The sequence below is a fragment of the Halichoerus grypus genome, chromosome 5, assembly GCF_964656455.1.
Source record: "Halichoerus grypus chromosome 5, mHalGry1.hap1.1, whole genome shotgun sequence".
In the NCBI taxonomy this organism is placed as follows: domain Eukaryota; kingdom Metazoa; phylum Chordata; class Mammalia; order Carnivora; family Phocidae; genus Halichoerus; species Halichoerus grypus.
Genome location: NC_135716.1, coordinates 117,409,329 through 117,428,531, shown reverse-complemented (window position 1 = coordinate 117,428,531; position 19,203 = coordinate 117,409,329). Strand labels below are relative to the sequence as shown.

General features: G+C 35.9%; 1 protein-coding gene across 1 annotated transcript in view; it reads right to left on the bottom strand.

Moving 5' to 3' along the window:
* COL24A1 (collagen type XXIV alpha 1 chain) overlaps positions 1-19,203 on the bottom strand; it is a 237,673-nt gene that overhangs the window by 11,885 nt on the left and 206,585 nt on the right. Inside the window, exons 35-38 of the mRNA XM_078071776.1 lie at positions 17,016-17,051; positions 16,893-16,919; positions 3,023-3,088; positions 2,208-2,376 (exon numbers count right to left, since the gene is read on the bottom strand). Coding sequence (XP_077927902.1) covers positions 2,208-2,376; positions 3,023-3,088; positions 16,893-16,919; positions 17,016-17,051 — 298 coding nt within the window. The remainder of the gene's footprint in view (positions 1-2,207; positions 2,377-3,022; positions 3,089-16,892; positions 16,920-17,015; positions 17,052-19,203) is intronic.

Below are 19,203 nucleotides of genomic sequence, written 5' to 3'. Positions count from 1 at the left end.
TCCTTCTCATTTCACTGATCTCCAAACATTGAAGAGCCCTAAGGCATAGTGTTTAGACCTCTTAGCTTTTCTTTCTCCACCTACTCTTTAGGGAGTCTTAAGCAGTCATAGGGCATTGGATGCTATTTATATGCAAGTAAATTCATAATTTTTACCCCTAGCCAGGACCCCTCTTTTTAACAGCCACCTTCCTCTTGGACATTCTTACTGATCCTTAACAGACATCTCAAATGAAACGTATCTAAAACTGAACTCCTGATCTTCTCCCTGAAACTTGCTTCTCCATCTCTATTACAGCAACCCCACACTTCCATCTGTTAGTCAAAAACCTTGTTAGAGTCATCCTCTATCCTTCTATTTCTCTCTTAACCCACATCCAATTATCATCACAAACTGCTGGCTCTACTTTAAAGCATAGCCAAAGACTCGATCATTTCTTACCACTTCCTCTGCCACCAACTCTAGGTCAACCCATCATCATCTCTTACCTGGGTTTTTTCAATGGCCTTTTCAGTGGCTTCTTTTACACTTGTCTTCATTATATTTGCAATACATTAGCCAGAGTAATATTTTAAAAATCTAAGTCAAATCATATCATTTCTTTGCTGAAATACTTTTAATGGCTTCCCACCTTATTCAGAATAAAAGCTGGAGTCTTGAGAGTAGTCTATGAGATCCTATATTATCTGTTTTTTTGATATCTTTCTGACTTCATTTCCTACCACTTTCCTCTTACGCACTCTCTTTTAGTCACACTGGCCTTCTTGCTAATCCTAGAACACACTGAGGACGCTCATTCCCAGGGCCTTTGCAGGTGTTCTTTCTGCCTGGAAAGCTCTTTCCCTAGATTTCCTGTAGCTTGTACCCTTCGCTCCTTCTGATATTTCCCAAATGCCATGTTCTCAGACATGCCTTATCTAACTACTATATTTAAAACTAACCCCACTCCACTTTCTATCCTATCCTCCTTCCCTGCCGTTTTGTGTTTCCCTATAGCATTTACTGTCTCCTAGGGATGAAAATACTTTTGGGCATTAAAACCTTTCTGATACTTTGCAATCCATACCACTTAGCTATTTTTCCTACAAGGAAGGCAGACCTTGAATTAGATTTTAGTCATTTGTATGCCTTAAAATGTCTTTTTTCCTTTCAATTCTATAGAATTGCAGTTTTATGCCTTCAAATATGGGAAAGAATCACTTAGAATTACTATAGGCAGTTGTAACTATAAATATCAGTTTAGTTTTTGTGGTAATCTAGGGCAAGAAATATCTATAGAAGTTAAGCATTTTATCAATATAAATAAAATGAATATTTTCATTGCACTTCTATTGGAAGTATGTGTTTTTGGACAAAAATGGGTGAGTGTGTGTGTGTGTGTGTGTGTGTGTGTGTTATGTGGCATATATGTATATAAGTTAAATAAAATATGGACTACTATTCACCCTACAGAAGGACATAACATGATTTTTTTTTCAAATCAGCATATGTGTCACTGTGTTAGAAATAGAATTTTTAGTAAAAAATGGTAACTACTAATAATGATTGTACAGCTGACCACAGACCCAATAAAAATTAAAGTTAAATGATATATTGCAACAGACAGGGTTCCCCTACTTATCATTAGATATATAACTGTTCTACTTGCTTTAAAACTTTTCCTTGATGCTTCTACTCTAAATTCATTTTTGCACCTCTGGTTAATGGATTTGGGGTATCCCTGTAGGGACAAAAAATTCCAAGAATTAAATGATGCATTTAATTTCCATTTTGTGTAAAAATCATAATGTTAGGAGGTATGGTGGTAGGGGCTCTATTATATGTTTTTTCATGTTGCCACCTCTGGTGGACCTGACAGGTACTCCTGTTAACCCAAAGGTCAGTCCTTTCTATTTTAATTTTTAACATGAATGTGATATGTTCCAGGCACAAAGTGTAAGCAAGTGATATAGTTAGGGTGGAATAGGAAAAATTGGGGATCAATAAGGCTTTGCAGAAGACATTTTTAATGTGAACTCTCAGAAAAGGATACTCTGACTTCAGAGTTATGTCTCCCTCTAAGAGTATTTGTTTTTTTGAAAACACTAAAATGCCTTTTACAAGGGTTTTATCAAAATCATTATGATTTGAAATGAATACACTGTAAATCTCAGACACACTGAAATGATGAAATTGGACATCAGAGTTTGAAAAAACCAAGAACTTACCATCTGATACTTTGTGTTCACAGTTAAGCAAATCTTTACAGATTCGTGCTGGGTTATCTCGTGTGCCAAGAGGATTCTTGATGCTGTGCAGTAAATTGCTAAGGTAGTTCAGGGTTTTGAATATCTCTGCACTGTAGTCAATTAAAGTCACTTCGGTATTCTGGTAGCTCTGCCAAGTCATCATAGGAATCATATTAGCAAAAAAGCATAGAGTAGCCATTACCAGTATGTAATCCTCATGATCAACATGGACCAAGGCAGAAGAAAAATGTATTCTTGCTGTATGCAATGAGTTGGGAGTGGGGTGTAAAAAACAGTTTATATTTAAATATAGGCTTATGTGTAAGTTTTATTAATCTTGATCCTAAATAAGAGATTAAATTCACTCTAAAGGCCTAGTTTTCAAGCTAACATGAAACTTAACAATTATTATGGCTACTGTAGTATAATGTTTTAAAGAAAATCATACATTGAATAGAGTTTAAATAAGAAAAATGAGTAACAATGATAGATCCCATTTTAAGAAATGGCTAGGCTTCATTTAACTTCATTTAACTTCATTTTCTTCTACAGTATCTAATTCCTTATTTAAAAAATTCCTTAAACATATTACATTTTGTTTTAAATGTTTTCCTTAAAAAACATTCCATGCATATATTTGTTTATTAAAAAATGCTTACTTTGTCCTTAAAAATAGTTTCATTATGTTCAATCTAAGTACAATCTTTGAGATAAAGCCACATCTTGGACTCTGAAAAAACTTTGTTTAATTTGTATATTGAGAGTGCCAATGTAAATAAAGCCAGATATATTACCTCCATCTGTAGGGCAGTATGTGATTCAATCAAGGCTTGAATAGCAGCATTGATATCCATTTGTTTCTGTGTAAAACAAAACCATTTGAGATTAGCAGTAACATCAACACTGAGGACTCTAAAGTAAAGGCTGTAAATTCTGAAAGCAGTGCTATTAAAGTATACCAGACTTATTACCTGAAGAGGGTTTGTAACTCTTATGGTTAGATCTTGCAAATTTTGCCTGGATATCTGAAAGGACAATATGCTGCCTTCATCCAAATCTCGAAAGTCTCCTAATTAAAACAGGACCAAAGTCTAGAGCCCTCAAATGAAAAACTATTTGTCACTGCTACATAAAAACACATGCAAAAGTTACTCAAATGGAAGAAGAATGAAGTATGACCCCCTCAGTTAATAAATTGTAAGGTGAAGAATAAATAACTGTAGTAATTTATAACAGTTACATTCTTGGAAGGAAAATATCATAAAATACTACTGTCCTGAGGTAGTCACCACATTCGTTTAATCTGATACTTTTGCGGTCTTAAAAACAATTTCTGAAGTTGGAAAATGCACCATTTGTCCCAAAAGAAATAATACAGCATGAATCCAATCTCCTCCTGTATTTAATAAAAGATATTTTTAGAGAAGGGCTCAGCATAACCATTAGTAAAAGTCTTTTTGTATTTTATTTTTTAAAAAGCTTGGATACTAAGAAGTATGAGTGGGGAGAAAGTTCTGTGAAATAGCATCTGTAACAACAAATCAAGCAATCTAATTTCTTTCAGAATGATTGTGCTGCTAAGGTATCTTTTTACTTGGAGGGCCATACAATAAAAACTGTTTTCAACAGATCTCTCGTAACTCATGGCTAGTAATTTGAAAAACTATTTAAAATGATGGGACAATCAATAAAATACACTCTTCCTTGCCTCAACATGTGGTTTTCATATTGGAAAATAATTGAATCATTCTGTATATATATATACTGCCAAATACTGTGATACATATTGAGGACAAAACAGTACGCTAAAAAGAAAACTTCCCTTGTGAAGCTGAAGTTTAAGGGAGAGAAAGGCACTAACCAAATCTTAAAACTACGTACTTACAAATTGTGATATGTGCTAATGAAAGAAAAAAATGTGCTTGGACCCATAAAGAGATTAGGGGGTTTCAGTGAAATCTGGAGGAGAAGAGCTTTGGAAGGAGTAGGTCAGGGGAGGTTTCTTTGAAACAATGACATTTGATTTGAGATCTGAAGACTAAATAAGAATTTGGCTGGGGTGGGGGGGTGGTGGGATTTCCAGACAGAGTAATAGCCTTACACAAAAGCTATCAGATAGAGAAGCATGGTCTATTCACAAAGCAGGAAGGATCAGCCTTTCTGGTTCTATGCAGGATAATTCTGACCATCATTCCTGTATGGATGAGCAGATTTTGTGCATGGGTCCCATAAAAATATTCACACTAAACATGGGCAACTGAATTAAGTACTAAATAGTAGCCACCTTTGTATTTTCCAGTTGGTTTGTGAATAGGGCTTTGATCTTAGAAAACCTAGCATAAGCAGTTCCCAGACTCTTCAGCTCAAGACTTTTTGCACTTTTAAGTATTATTAAGGGCCTTAAAGAACTTTTATTCATGTGAGTTACAGCTTTTGATATTTACCACAGTGGAAATTAAAACACAAATTTTAAGATTATTTGTGTTAACTGCTTTAAAATAACCCATATGTTAATACAAATATTTTAATGAAAAATAACTGTATTTTCCAAAACAGAAAAGTGTGATAAGAATGGCACTGTTTTACACGTTTGTACATATCTTTAATGTCTGGATTGATAGAAGATAGCTAGATTATCATATTTCTTTCAGTATTCAATCTGTTATGATACGTTATTTTAGTTGAAATATATGAAGAAAATCTGGGCTTATAGAGATATATAGTTGGAAATAGGATTCTTTTATTTTTTGAAAAGATTTTATTTTTTTATTTCAGAGAGAGCATGCTCTGGTGAATAGAGGGAGGGGTAGAGGAGGAGGGAGAGGGACTAGCAGATACCACCCTGAGCATGGAGCCCACGGTGGGCACATCCCACCACCCTGAGAGGAAATAGGATTATTTTAGTAACCTTTTCAGATAATTGTGGATATTCTTTGATACAACAGCAAAACTTGACAAATGATAGTTTAAGGGTTAGCTGAAATGTGAAATCTGAAATCAAGTCTATGAACTTTTTGTGCTTTTTATATTAAAATCTATTGCTCTATCTTAAACTGTGAAAGACTCATGTATCCACGATTTTGTTACCATCATGCATTGCTTATTTAGAAAATACTGATTTATGGAATTAGGCAGATCTTCCAAATACTGACACATTTCATTATTAATATCACACAATTACTTTTGTTAACATCATCACCAATCTCGTCAGAAAAATATAAGTACAGGGAAGCTATCAAGCACAGTGGTAAATGCAAGTTTTCCCGAATTTTTATTTTTGCTTGGCATCAACTTCTGTCAGTTTTCTTGAAATGACAGGCTCACTTAATTCATGTTTAAGGAAATATCTGCCAAATACTCATGTCTGTATAACACTGTTAGTCTGTCAAGTAAATATGGTATTCTATGAAAAGAGCAGCTAGTTCAGTTTGAGGCAAACATTATACTTCAGTATGTAGCAGAAGCATTCTTCTATATGTTATTCTATTTCATCACACAGATTATTAAAAAGCTATATACTCAAGACTGGAGTATTTAGGAGACAGAAAAAACTGGAGTAATGACCTCCCAGAACTGTCTCTCCTATAAAAGCAATGAGAAAACTGGAAAAAATGTCAGAATGAAGATTTTCCGACTACGGAAATTAACAAAATGCTTGCAGCAATATGGAGAGCATTTATTTAAGAAAAATAGCTGAATCTCGTTAAGGGCAGTGAGCTTCATGTAACTTTAATTTGCCCCATTCCCATGTCTTCCTTCCTTTCTTTCTTTTTCCCCCATGTCCTCCTTTTCAGTTCTGTAGTAGCTAAAAAAATAACACCACATAATTACAGTAAAAACAAGAAGCCTAAAAGCCATGGGGTGGGGGGGCATGCAGAATGGTGTTGGAGTTGCTTCCAAGAGTCATTTCCAGTGAATTATCATTATCTGACCTGTTTGGTGGTTCCCTGGAAGACACTACTAGCAAAGCTGTTTTTATTTTACCTGACTCATAGCTCATCCAATGCAAAACACCTTTTCTCTTGGAGCATTTTTCAAAAACATTTAGAGGGAATTGTTTAACTCTGTGGCTGTCTGGAGCATTGGACAACAGTTGGGGCAAACAATAAGTTAACAAAAAGCTTACAAGAAAAAGGTAGGGAATGAGATGTCCACAAAGACTCTGAAAATCTTTGACATATTTCTGGAAATCTAAAAGTCCATATGCATATGTAAAGTTGTGCACATTCTTAGAAAATATCTGAGATGACCCTAAGTTCTCTCCTCTGGCTTTCAGTCTCTGTGAAATCAGGAAGTTAAAGCTAAGGTGTAGTTTTCAGTTGCCTGGCTGAGCAATGAAGGGGTGCCCCAACATACACAGAGACATTTGGTAAAAACTGGGAGATTTACTCATTCTTCCATTTAAGGAAATCTCTTTCCAATTGTTAGCTGGCCACTAAGCTAATTGAGTAGACTTTAGTGGTCACACTTGTCAAAGAACACAGACTTTATAATATTCAGAAAAGTCACTAAACAAACAACAAGAAATAGCAACAAAAATAAACCCAGGGGCCGGGGGGAGCAATTTTATTTCTAGAAATGCCACATTACATTATTTACAATGTACAGTTTTCAACAAAACAACAACAAAAGACATGCAAATAAACATTAAAGTATGGCCCATAAGCAAACAAAAATGCAATCAATCGATAGACACTGCTCCTGAGGGAGCCCAGATGTTGTACTATGTATACAAAGATATTTATTAGCTATTTTAGATATGTTCAGAAAACTAAAGGAAACCATGTCTATAGAACTAAAGGAAAATATGAAAAAGATATCTTATAAATAAAGAATATCAATTGCAAAAAAATAGAAATTATGGAAAAGAACCAAATAGAAATTCTGCAGTTGGAAGGTACAAAAAAATGAAATGAAAATTTACTAGAGAGGCTCAACAGTAGATTTCAGTAACACAAGAATCAATGAACCTGAAGACAGGTTTATTGAGATTTTCCAGTCAGAAGAGTATATAGATAAAAGAGTGAAAAAAATGAACAGAGGCTCTGAAACTTATGGAACACCAACAAGAATAGTAACATATGCATAATGGGAGTCTCAGAAAGGGAGAAGAGAGAAAAAGGGGCAGAAAGAATATTTCAAGAAATAATGGCTGTAAGACAGAGATGAAAGAAATTAAACAAGAAGACACAAACAAAAGGAAAGATATTCCATGCTTGGATTAAAAGAATTAATATTGTTAAAATGTCCATACTACCCAAAGCAATCTACAGAGTCATGCAATCCCTTAACAAAATCCAATGGCACTTTTCACAGAAATAGAACAAACAATTCTAAAATTTTTATGGAATCACAAAAGACCTTGAATAGCCAAAGCAATCTTGAGAAAGAAGAACAAAGCTGGAGGTATCATGCTCCCTAATTTCAAACTATATTAAAATCTATAGTAATCAAAACAGTATGATATTGGCATTAAAGCTGACACATAGACCAATGGAACAGAATAGAGAACTCAGAAATAAATCCATGCTTATGTGGCCAATTAACTTACAAGAAGGGAGCCAAAAATATACAATGCGGAAGGGGCAGTCTCTTCAATAAATGGTATTGGGAAAACAGGACAGCCACATGCGATAGGATGAAACTGGACCACTACCTTACCCATACACAAACATTAACTCAAAATGGATAAAGACTTGAAAAAAACACAGGTGGTAAGCTCCTTGATATCAGTTTTGGTGATAAATTTTTTTTGGATTTGACAACGAAAGCAAAGGTAACAAAAAATATAAACAAGTGAGACCACATCAAACTAAAAAGCTTCTGCACAGCAAAAGAAACAATCAGCAAAATGAAAAGGCAACCTACTGAATGGGAGAAAATATTTGCAAATCATATAATCTGGTAAGGGGTTAATATCCAAAGTATATAGAGAATTCATACAACTCAATAGCAAAAAAACCCAAAACAATCCAATTAAAAATTGGGCAGAAGATCTGAATTGACATTTTTTCCAAAGAAGACATACAAATGGCCAACAGGTTTATGAAAAGGTGCTTAACATCACTAATCATCAGGGAGGTGCAAATCAAAACCACAATGAGCTATCACTTCACAACTGTTAGAATGGCTATTATCAAAAGATAAGAAATAACAAGTGTTGGAGAGGATGTAGAGAAAGGGAAGCTCTTATACAGTGTTGTTGGAAATGTAAATTGGTAGAGCCACTGTGAAAAACAATATGGAGATTCCTCAAAAAAATAATAGAATTACCAAATGATCCAGCTAGTCTAATTCTGGGTATTTATTTGAAGAATACAAAAATGCTAATTTGAAAACATATATGATTTCCTATGTTCACTGCAACATTATTTACAATAGACAAGAAATGGAAATAAACTAAACCACCTGAAACTAATACAATGTTATATGTCAATTATACCTCAATTATAAAAAAAGGAAGAGCTGAACATTTGATGAGAAACACTAACCTACAAATCCAAGAAGCTCAGCAAACTCCCCAGACACATCATAATCAAACTGTTGAAAGCTAAAGAAAAACAGAAAATTTTGAGAGCAGAAAAAAAGAAGACTCATTAGACCCAGGAGATCCTCAATGAGGTTAACAGATAAATTTTCATAAAAAATCATAAAGGCAAGAAGGCAGTGGAATGACACATTCAGAGTGTTGAAAGAAAAAGACTGTCAACCAAGGATTCTATATCCAACAAAACTATCCTTTGAAAATGAAGGAAAAATTAAAACATTCCTAGATAAACAAAAACTAAGAGAATTTATCACTAGCAAAGCTTCCCTAGAAAGATAATAAAGGCAGTCCTTTAAATTGAAATTAAAGGCTATGAGGAAGAAACTTGAAACCAAATGAAGAAATAAAGAGCACTCAACTCTATGGTCAACTAATCTTTGACAAATCAGGAAAAAATATCCAATGGAAAAAAGACAGTCTCTTCAATAAGTGGTGCTGGGAAAATTGGACAGTTACATATAGAAGAATGAAACTGGACCATTCCCTTACACTATACACAAGATAAACTCAAAATGGATGAAAGACCTCAATGTGGGACAGGAATCCATCAAAATCCTAGAGGAGAACAAAGGCAGTTACCTCTTCAACATTGGCCACAGTAATTTCTTTCAAGACATGTCTCCAAAGGCAAGGGAAACAAAAGCAAAAATGAACTCTTGACTTCATCAAGATAAAAAGCTTCTGCACAGCAAAGGAAACAGTCAACAAAACTAAGAGGCAGCCCACAGAATGGGAGAAGATATTTGCAAATGACATTACAGATAAAGGGCTGATATCCAAGATCTATAAAGAACTTCTCAAACTCAACACTCAAAAAGCTAATAACCCAGTCAAAAAACGGGCAGAACACATGAACAAACACTTTTCAAAAGAAGACATACAAATGGCTAACAGACACATGAAAAAATGCTCAACATCACTAGCCATCAGGGAAATACAAATCAAAACCACAATGAGATACCACCTTACACCGGTTAGAATGGTAAGAATTAACAAAACAGGAGACAACAAATGTTGGCAAGGATGTGGAGAAAGGGGAACCCTCTTACACTGCTGGTGGGAATGAAAGCTAGTACAGCCACTCTGGATAACAGTATGGAGGTTCCTCAAGATGTTAAGAATAGAGCTACCCTACAATCCAGCAATTGCACTACTAGGTGTTTACCCCAAAATACAGATGTAGTGAAAAGAAGGGGCATGTGCACCCCAGTGTTCATAGGAGCAATGTCCACAATAGCCAAACTGTGGAAGGAGCTGAGATGCCCTTCAACAGATGAATGGATAAAGAAGATGTGGTACATATACACAATGGATTATTCAGCCATCAGAAACGATGCATACCCACCATTTGCATAGACATGGATGGAACTGGAGGGGATTATGTTAAGTGAAGTAAGTCAAGCAGAGAAAGGCAATTATCATATGGTTTCACTCATATGTGGAACATAAGCAATAACACGAGGACCATAGGGGAAGGGAGGGAAATCCAAAGGGGGAGAAATCAGAGAGGGAGATGAACCATGAGAGACTGTGGACCCCGAGAAACAATCTGGGGGTTTCAGAGGGGAGGGGATTGGGGGGTAACAGGGTAATGGGTATTGAGGAGGGCACTTGCTATGATGAACACTGCGTGTTATACTTAACTAATGAATCACTGAACACTACATCAAAAATTAATTATGTACTATACAGTGGTTAACTGAACATAAAAGAAAAAAGTATAGTTGAAGTCCAAAAAAAAAAAAAAAAAAAAAAGAGTACTGCTAAACATAGCTATACAGGTAAATATAAAAGAGAATATAGATTCTAAATAGTCAAAATAATCCTGAAAAAGAAGAAAAGAGTTGAAGGCCTCACACTTCAATTTCAAAACTTACTACAAAGCTACAGTAATCAAAACAGTGGTACTATCATAAAGATAGACATAGACCAATTGACTAGAATAGAATCCAGGAGTAGACCTTCACACATACGGTCAAATGATTTTTGACCAAGGTGTCAAGACCCTTCAATTGGGAAAGAAAAGTCTTCAACAAATAGTGCTGGAAAAATTTGATATTCACATACAAAAGAATGAAGTTAGACCCTTACCTCACATCATATATAAAAATAAACTCAAAATAAATCAAAGACTTAAACAAAGGACTAAACCTATAAACCTCTTAGAAAAAATAGGGGAAAAACTTCATTACATTGGATTTGGCAATGGTTTCTTGGATATGACAGTAAAAGCAAGGTAAGAAAATACAGACAAATTGGACTACATCAGAATTAAAGACTGTGCAAAAGACACTATCAACAGAGTGAAAAGGCAACCCATGGAATGGAAGGAAATATTTGTGTCATATACTGGATAAGGGATTAATATCCACAGTATATAAAGAACTCCTACAACCTAACAACAACAAGCAACCCAATTCAAAAATGGGCAAAGGACTTGAATAGACATTTTCCAAAGAATATATATAACTCAATGAGCACATGAAAAGATGTTCAACCTCATTAATCATTAGGGAAATGCAAATCAAAACCACAAGTAGATACCACTTCACACCCATTAGGATGGGTGTTATAAAAAACAAAGAAACAAACAAACTAGAATATAAAAAGTGTTGACAAGGATGTGGAGATATTGGAACCATGTGCAGTGCTGGTGGGAATGTGTTAGGGTGCAGCTGCTATAAAAAAAACAGTAAAACAGTACCTCAAAAAATTAAACATAGAATTACTATATGATTCCGCAATGCCACTTCTGGGTATGTACCAAAATGAATTGAAAGGAAAGACTCAAACAGATACCTGTACACCTATGTTCATAGCAGCATTATTCACAATAATCAAAAGATGGAAACAACTCAAATGTCCACCTGGATAAACCAGATGTATATATACAGACAATGGAATATTATTCAGCCTTAAAAAGGAAAGAAATTCCAACACACGCTGCAATGCAGATGAATCTTGAAGATATGCTAAGTGAAATAAGCCAGTCATAAAAGGTAAAATACTGTATGACTGTCACTTACATGATGTTCCTGGAGTAGTCAAATTAATAGAGACAGAAAGTAGAATGGTAGTTGCCAGATGCTGGGGAAAGGAGGAATGGGGGAATTATTATTTAATGGGTACGGAGCTTCAGTTTTGAAAGAGCAAAAAAGTTCTGGCGATGGATAGTGGAGATGGCTGCACAACACGTGAAGGTACTTAATGCTACTGAACTGTACACTTAAAATGGTTAAAATGATAAATTTATGTTATGTATATTTTACCAAAATTAACAATAAATAAATAAACAAACAAACAAACAAATAAATATGCTCATTATCCCTTACACTCAACCATCCCATTGCTGGGAATTAGTCCTATGGATATTCTGCAAAATGATAAGCATGGGGACTGGACATTTGTACTGTTTGTATTAGTAAAAGATTGGAAACAAACATCCACCAACAGAGGACTTACATGACTATTAAGTAAAATGACTATTTTTTAATTTTCTGTGAATGGGTGGCGGTGAAGAACACAATGGCTTTTAGTAGATTAATAATGTAGAGCATGTTTCTGAATGCATAGTAAGGTACCAGCAATTTTAAATGTTAACCCAATGAAAAAGGCTTTTATTCCCCCTCCCAATAGGCATTAGAAAGAAAAGAAATGTCATAACAGTCACTCATAAATTTTCTTGGCAGTACACATATTTGTATAATTCCCAATATAGTCCCAAAGCCTAGCTCATGCCTGGCACATAGTAGGCATTCAATTTGTTGAAATTATTAATGTTTTCCCAAGGATAGTCTTTAGTGAGGGCAGGCTCAGAGAGACTATTAAGAGGATTTGCTGGGGGAAGACTTTCAGCAAATCTAAGTGCCCACATCTGAGTGTAAAACTCTCATTAGGTGCAGTGAAGGAATCTGAAAGCAGAAGCTCCCTCCATGTGCTCTTGTTAGAGAGAACATGTTCTCACATGAAAATCCCTTAAAGTTTATAAACATGAACATAAAATAGAATATAGAGAATAAGAAGGAATCAGATTGTTGGCACTAATGAGGGGAATTAGGATTCATTATACCTTGGGGGAAATGAAATCTTCATAATTCTTCCCCAACTTATTTGAATAAAATTTAGATCTAATCTGAGCACTCTAGTATTTTGAGGAACAGTGTTATTTTTAAGGTTTCTGAAGTCTTAAGATAACTGGATAGGGTAAACATTGATGGGATAAGAACTGATTTCAGGTCATACCCCTCTCCACCGTGGAAGTAACCGCTTGTCCTAGGGAACCAGGACTATACCAGCAGCTGCAACCTCTATATTCACCAATCCAGGTTTCACAGTTGACCCTCTAATTGGAGTAAATCAGTTGAATACTCCTTATCTCATTTAATTATTTTTAATGATTACTGTTTCCACCCCCCACTCTAACACACATACTCATCTTGTTCTTCCCTGCTCCCCACCAATCATTTTTGGTTAACTTTGACAGCCTGTTGTAGATTTGTTAGTTTCTAAATATTTTACCATGTGCACTGAGGTCTGGCCATCACTGTGATAATATCCTCAAACCCAAAAGCACCATCAATATATATTCCTTTTCCTGAAACACTTTTTAGCTATTCCTCTTTAGGAACTTGGGCACGTTACTTTACTTCCGTAGGTATTAAGAAAAGGGAGTTAAACTGGATTCGAGGTTTTCAAACTTATCTTGACCCATAGCAAGAAATATATTTTTACTTCATGATAAGGCTCACCCAAAAATACATACATTTAACTGAAAAGTTTTACAAAACCATATTTATTCTTACTAGGGTTGATATACTGAATTTTTTTTGCTTTTTTAATTGAAATAAAACTCACATAACATAAAATCCACCATCTTAACCATTTTTTAAAGTGTACAATTCAGTTGCTTTTAGTAATTCACTATGTTGTGTAGCCATTATCACTACTTAATTTTGGAATATTTCCATCACCTCTAAAAGAAACCTCATACCCATCAAGCAGTCACTCCCTGTATTTTTATCTCTTTCATTTAATTTCATTTTGAAAGAATTCTGAATAAGACTCACTAAACTGTTCCAATCCATGAGCGTGGAATGTTTTTCCATCTCTTTGTGTCTTCCTCAATTTCTTTCATAAGTGTTCTGTAGTTTCTAGAGCATAGATCCTTTACGTCTTTGGTTAGGTTTATTCCTATGTATCTTATGGTTTCTGGAGCTGTTGTAAATGGAATTGATACTTTAATTTCTCTTTCTTCAGTTACACTGTTAGTGTATAGAAATGCAACTGATTTCTGTGCATTGATTTTGTATCCTGAAACGTTGCCGAATTGCTGTATGAGTTCTAATAACTTGGGGGTGGAGTCCTTTGGGTTTTCCACATAAAGTATTATGTCATCTGCGAAGAGAGAGAGTTTGACTTCTTCTTTGCCAACATGGATGCCTTTTATTTCTTTTTGTTGTCTGATTGCTGAGGCTAGGACTTCTATCTAGTACTATGTTGAACAATAATGGTTAGAGTGGGCATCCTTGTCGTGTTCCTGATTTTAAGAGAAAAGCTCTCAGTTTTCCCCCATTGAGAATGATATTCGTGTGGGCTTTTCATAGATGGCTTTTATGATGTTGAGGTATGTTCCCTCTATCCCTGTACTTCGAAGAGTTTTATTTTATTTATTTATTTTAAAGATTCTATTTATTTGACAGAGAGAGAGACAGACAGTGAGAGAGGGAACACAAGCAGGGGGAGTGGGACAGGGAGAAGCAGGCTTCCCACTGAGCAGGAAGCCCGATGCGGGGCTCCATCCCAGGACCCTGGGACCACGACCTGAGCCGAAGGCAGACGCTTAATGAGTGAGCCACCCAGGCGCCCCGAAGATTTTTAATCAGGAAAGGATGTTGTATTATTTTGTCAAATGCTTTTTTAAGAAAAAAGAATCACTAATGAGTCACAAGTCAGTCTCAAATAATGGCTAAATAAATTACTAAGAGAACATCTATCTCTAATTCTATGATCCTATTCCATTCTAGACATTATTTCCCTCCAAGTGAAATATTCTATCTTGGAGGATTTCCACTGAAATTTTCCAAGAGATGCAACTTGCTTTTTAGACTCATTTATTCATTCATTCAACACTTATTAAAAGCTTGGATGGAAAAGAAATTAAAAAAATAGAGTTCACAATCTCATAATAGAAAGAGACTGGCATGAAAATGATTATCAATACAAAGGGGAAGTTCTACCTTGCAGTGTGATGAGAAGGAATTAAGAAGAATTTCAAAGAAGATATGATCATAAGTTGACCTTAGAAAAAATATATAGGTATTTTCTCATTGACATTTAGACTCCTTCTCAGGGTTACACTGCCGCTTTCCTACCATGGCCTGTGCAAGTCCCAGGCAGATAATATAAGGAAACTAGCTTTCATGCTGACCAAGAGGAAGGAAGACAAAAAGGAAAGAAAGGAAGAAAAGAAGGAAATAAAGAAACTAAAATTTATTAAGTATCTACAATGTGACAAGCACATATATTTTCTTATTTAATCCTCCTAATAATTCCTCAAAGTATATATTCTTATCCACGTTTTGTTCAGAGCAAAAATCTCTCATACTACTTCATTTTGGCTGTATAGGAACACATACAAACATTTTTCAAGTGAGACAGGGCTATGGTGCCACAAGGTTTGGTATTTCAATGTGAAAACTTTCACTAAACACCTCTAATTTGCCAGTGATCTTTTAGGACTTATATCAAAGTCATTATAAAGTGAGAAGAAAACTGATGAAGGTATTTGTAACCCATGCTTCGTGGAGAGCTAGAGGGGAAGGAGGACCAGAAGTAGAGAATACTTTAAGATTAGAGACAGGCATTCCTACTGATGCTCATGCCAGGGAAGGTTTCAATCCCCCAGTCAGATGGCCAGAAACGGGGAGTAATTTTTAAAAATCATGGGGAATGAAACTCCTGTTTCCAAGGATATAATCTTCCTGTGGCATCTTGCTTGAGAGTTATTCTTTGCCCTGATGAAAAGCTGAAAGGAATGAAGCATTTCTGGCCTGCTGAGAATAGACCACAGTGATCCACCTGCTAGAACTGTCAAAGATCCAAACAATACTAGAGCAGCATGTAGAAATAAGTAAGGCCAGAAAGCATAGGACTAAGCCTCGTTTAGGATAATACAGCCAATGATGGATCTTTTTTAGGCAGGAAATCTGAACAAGGACCATTGTATTTGACCAGGCTGCTGTAAGAGTGGGGCAGGGGTGAAGGTTGGGGATGGAAGGAGACCTCTTGCAGGAAGAAGGAAGACACATAGATTATTGAGTATGAGAGTGAATGCAAAGCATGTGGGGAACCAAACTTGGAACGTTAGAGTCCAGGAGATAACAGCTGAGAATGAGGCAACAGAAGCATCGCTTCAAAGATAAGGATAGAAAAAAAAAAGAAAAAAGATAAGGGTAGAGAGCTCTGGGATGTCATAGGTAACAAGCAAATACATAAATCTGAGGGCTTCTACAGCCACCAGCAACTGAGAAGGATTCACGTAAAGCCTAAGAAGTGGGTTACTGTTTGGTAGAAAAAGAACATTTAAAAAAGGAGAGCCAGAACTCAGAATTAGGGAGAAATGGAAGGAGTTAGTATTTTTTTGAGCACCTATTATGTCAGGCACTGTGCTGTATGCTTTACTTCTTATTTAAAACTCATGGGACACCTGGGTTCTTCAGTTGGCTGAGCGTCCAACTCTTGATTTTAGCTCAGGTCATGATCCCAGGGTCATGGGATTGAGCCCCAGGTTGGGCTCCCCCCCTCAGTGGGGAGTCTGCTTAAGATTCTCTGTCTCCTTCTGCCCCCCACCACTCTCTCTCTCTCAAATAAATAAACAAATGTTAAAAAAGTAAAATAAAACTCAAATCCACCCAAGACAGTAAGAGACCTTTCCCATTTTATAGACAAGAAGTCTGGGGTTTAGATTTTGTTACTGTAGTTGGGAAGACTCTATATCAGATTAGCAAAAAGAACAGAGGTAGGGAGGAGAAACACCTTTTAACAGGGAATTAGAAGAAGCTTTAAAAAGCTTTAATGTAATATACTAAGATAAAGTAAACAAAACCAAGAAAACTTACCCTTGGGCCTGGTGCTCCAGGTGGACCCTATAACATAACAAATTTTAATTTTTCAGTAGAGATCTCAAACCAGGCAAGCATATAAGCATCGATGTAAACAGATATAAATGTAAATAAACTCACTGGAGGCCCTGGTTGACCTCTTGGCCCTTGGGGACCCTAGAAAAAATGGAGACAAAGCACAGTATGTATATCTTATGCTTTCAGTTTGGTATAAACAAGACAACTAAGATTCAACCTCTACCACTGCCTTTCCTGTGAGGCAGGTCATAAGATTCAAAGTTGCTTTACTATATTGAAGTTATATGCTCTTTTTATTCAACTTTCACACACATTCATGAACAAGCTGGATATTTACTTTCATGTTTTATTGATATTACTAGGAACTGAATTTATTCGTTTTAATAAACAATTATAAATGTAACATTTAAAAAAGTTAATACTGCTTAAGTACGTTTTTCCTGTTATTTCTATCTACCATCCACCTTATCAGCAAAGATGGAAACTTTCATGTTCTTAGACACCTCCTTTTCCATCAACATCCACCTATAATTTGGCTACCTACTACTATTGAATTGACCTCTAAATCTCTCCAAAATACTACTTCTCCGTCTTCACAGCAACTGTCTTAGTTTAGTGTTAATCATGTGTTATACACTGAATGTTTGTGTCCCCCCTTCCCCCCCACCCTGCCCCAGATTAACATATTAAAGCCTTAATCTCCAATGTGATGGCATTTGGAGGTGGGGTCTTTGGGAGGTAATTAGGTCATGTGGAGCCCTTATAAATGGTAGTGACCTTCTAAGAAGAGACACCAGAAAAATGATCTCTCTACCATATGAGGATACAGCAAGAAGGCAGCTGTCTGCAAACCAGGAAGAAGATCCTCACTTGACACTGAACCTACCAGCACCTTGATCTTGGACTTCAGAGCCTCTAAACTAAGAGAAATAATGTTTGCTGTTTAAGCCATCCAGTCTATGGCAATTTGTTATAGCAGCCCTAGCCAAGACATCACATTTTGCTTGGACTCCTAATCTGACGTCTTGACTTTATTCTTTCTACTCTGCTAACTATATTTTACTTATAAAATGGAAATCTAATCAGGTCATTATTTAGTTAAGATTATTCAATGGCTCTTTATTGTCTAGAAGATAAGTTATAAACTTCCTAACAGTGATAGCTACTATTTATTGAGAACTTACTACATACTAAGTCGTGTGCTCACTTTTTGAGAACTAACTATATGCCAAGTTGTGTGCTATATTTCAGTTAAGAGAATGGCAACCAGCAAATAACCGGACAGAGCTAGGATTAAAATTGAAGTCAACTGAATAAAAAAGTATATGTTCTTAATCAATGTACACCACTGCCTCCTCTTCAAAATACGGGCCTCACCTCTACTTACTCCCCCCAACACACCTACACTCCATCCATAACCAACTACTTATAGATCTCTGAATCTTCAAAGTTCTTTCACACATGCTTTCTTTTGCATGTGCTATTTCCTTGACCAGGAATGCTCTTCCTTACTTTCTCTGTCTGTTTAACTCTAATTCCTCTTCCAGTATGTCTTTAAAACCCTATACCCACCTTGCTCACCCCTCCCTGGCCACCTTTCTCCTGTTCAACCAACCACTTCTGCATTCCATAGTACATAACACAGTGGAAAATCCCTAGGAACCCTTAAGAGTGTCTTAGTCACCTTTTCATTTTCTGGAACAAGAATAGTGACTACTTTGTAGCAGGTGTTTGAAAATTGTTATTGAATGAATGGATATTGTTAAAATTAACTAGTATTAATTTAGAAATTAGAATAATTAAAATGTGTAGAGCAAAATGTGAAAAGTTATGTTGACAGTTTTCAAAATGAAACAATAGTAATTGGGGCGCCTGGGTGGCTCAGTCATGAAGCGTCTGCCTTTGGCTCAGGTCATGATCCCAGGGTCCTGGGATCCAGCCCCACATTGGACTCCCTGCTCAGTGGGAAGCCTGCTTCTCCCTCTCCCAGCCCCCTGCTTGTATTCCCTCTCTCACTGTCTCTTTCTCTGTCAAAAAATCAATAAAAAATCTTAAAAAAAAAAAAAAGAAAGAAACAACAGTATTCACTGTTAAGAATGTCTGCTCAAACTATGGACTCTGAGAAACAAACTGAGGATTCTAGAGGGGAAGGGGGTGGGGGATGGGTTAGCCTGGTAATGGGTATTAAAGAGGGCACGTACTGCATGGAGCACTGAGTGTTATACACAAACAATGAATCATGAAACACTACATCAAAAACTAATGATGTAATGTATGGTGATTAACATAA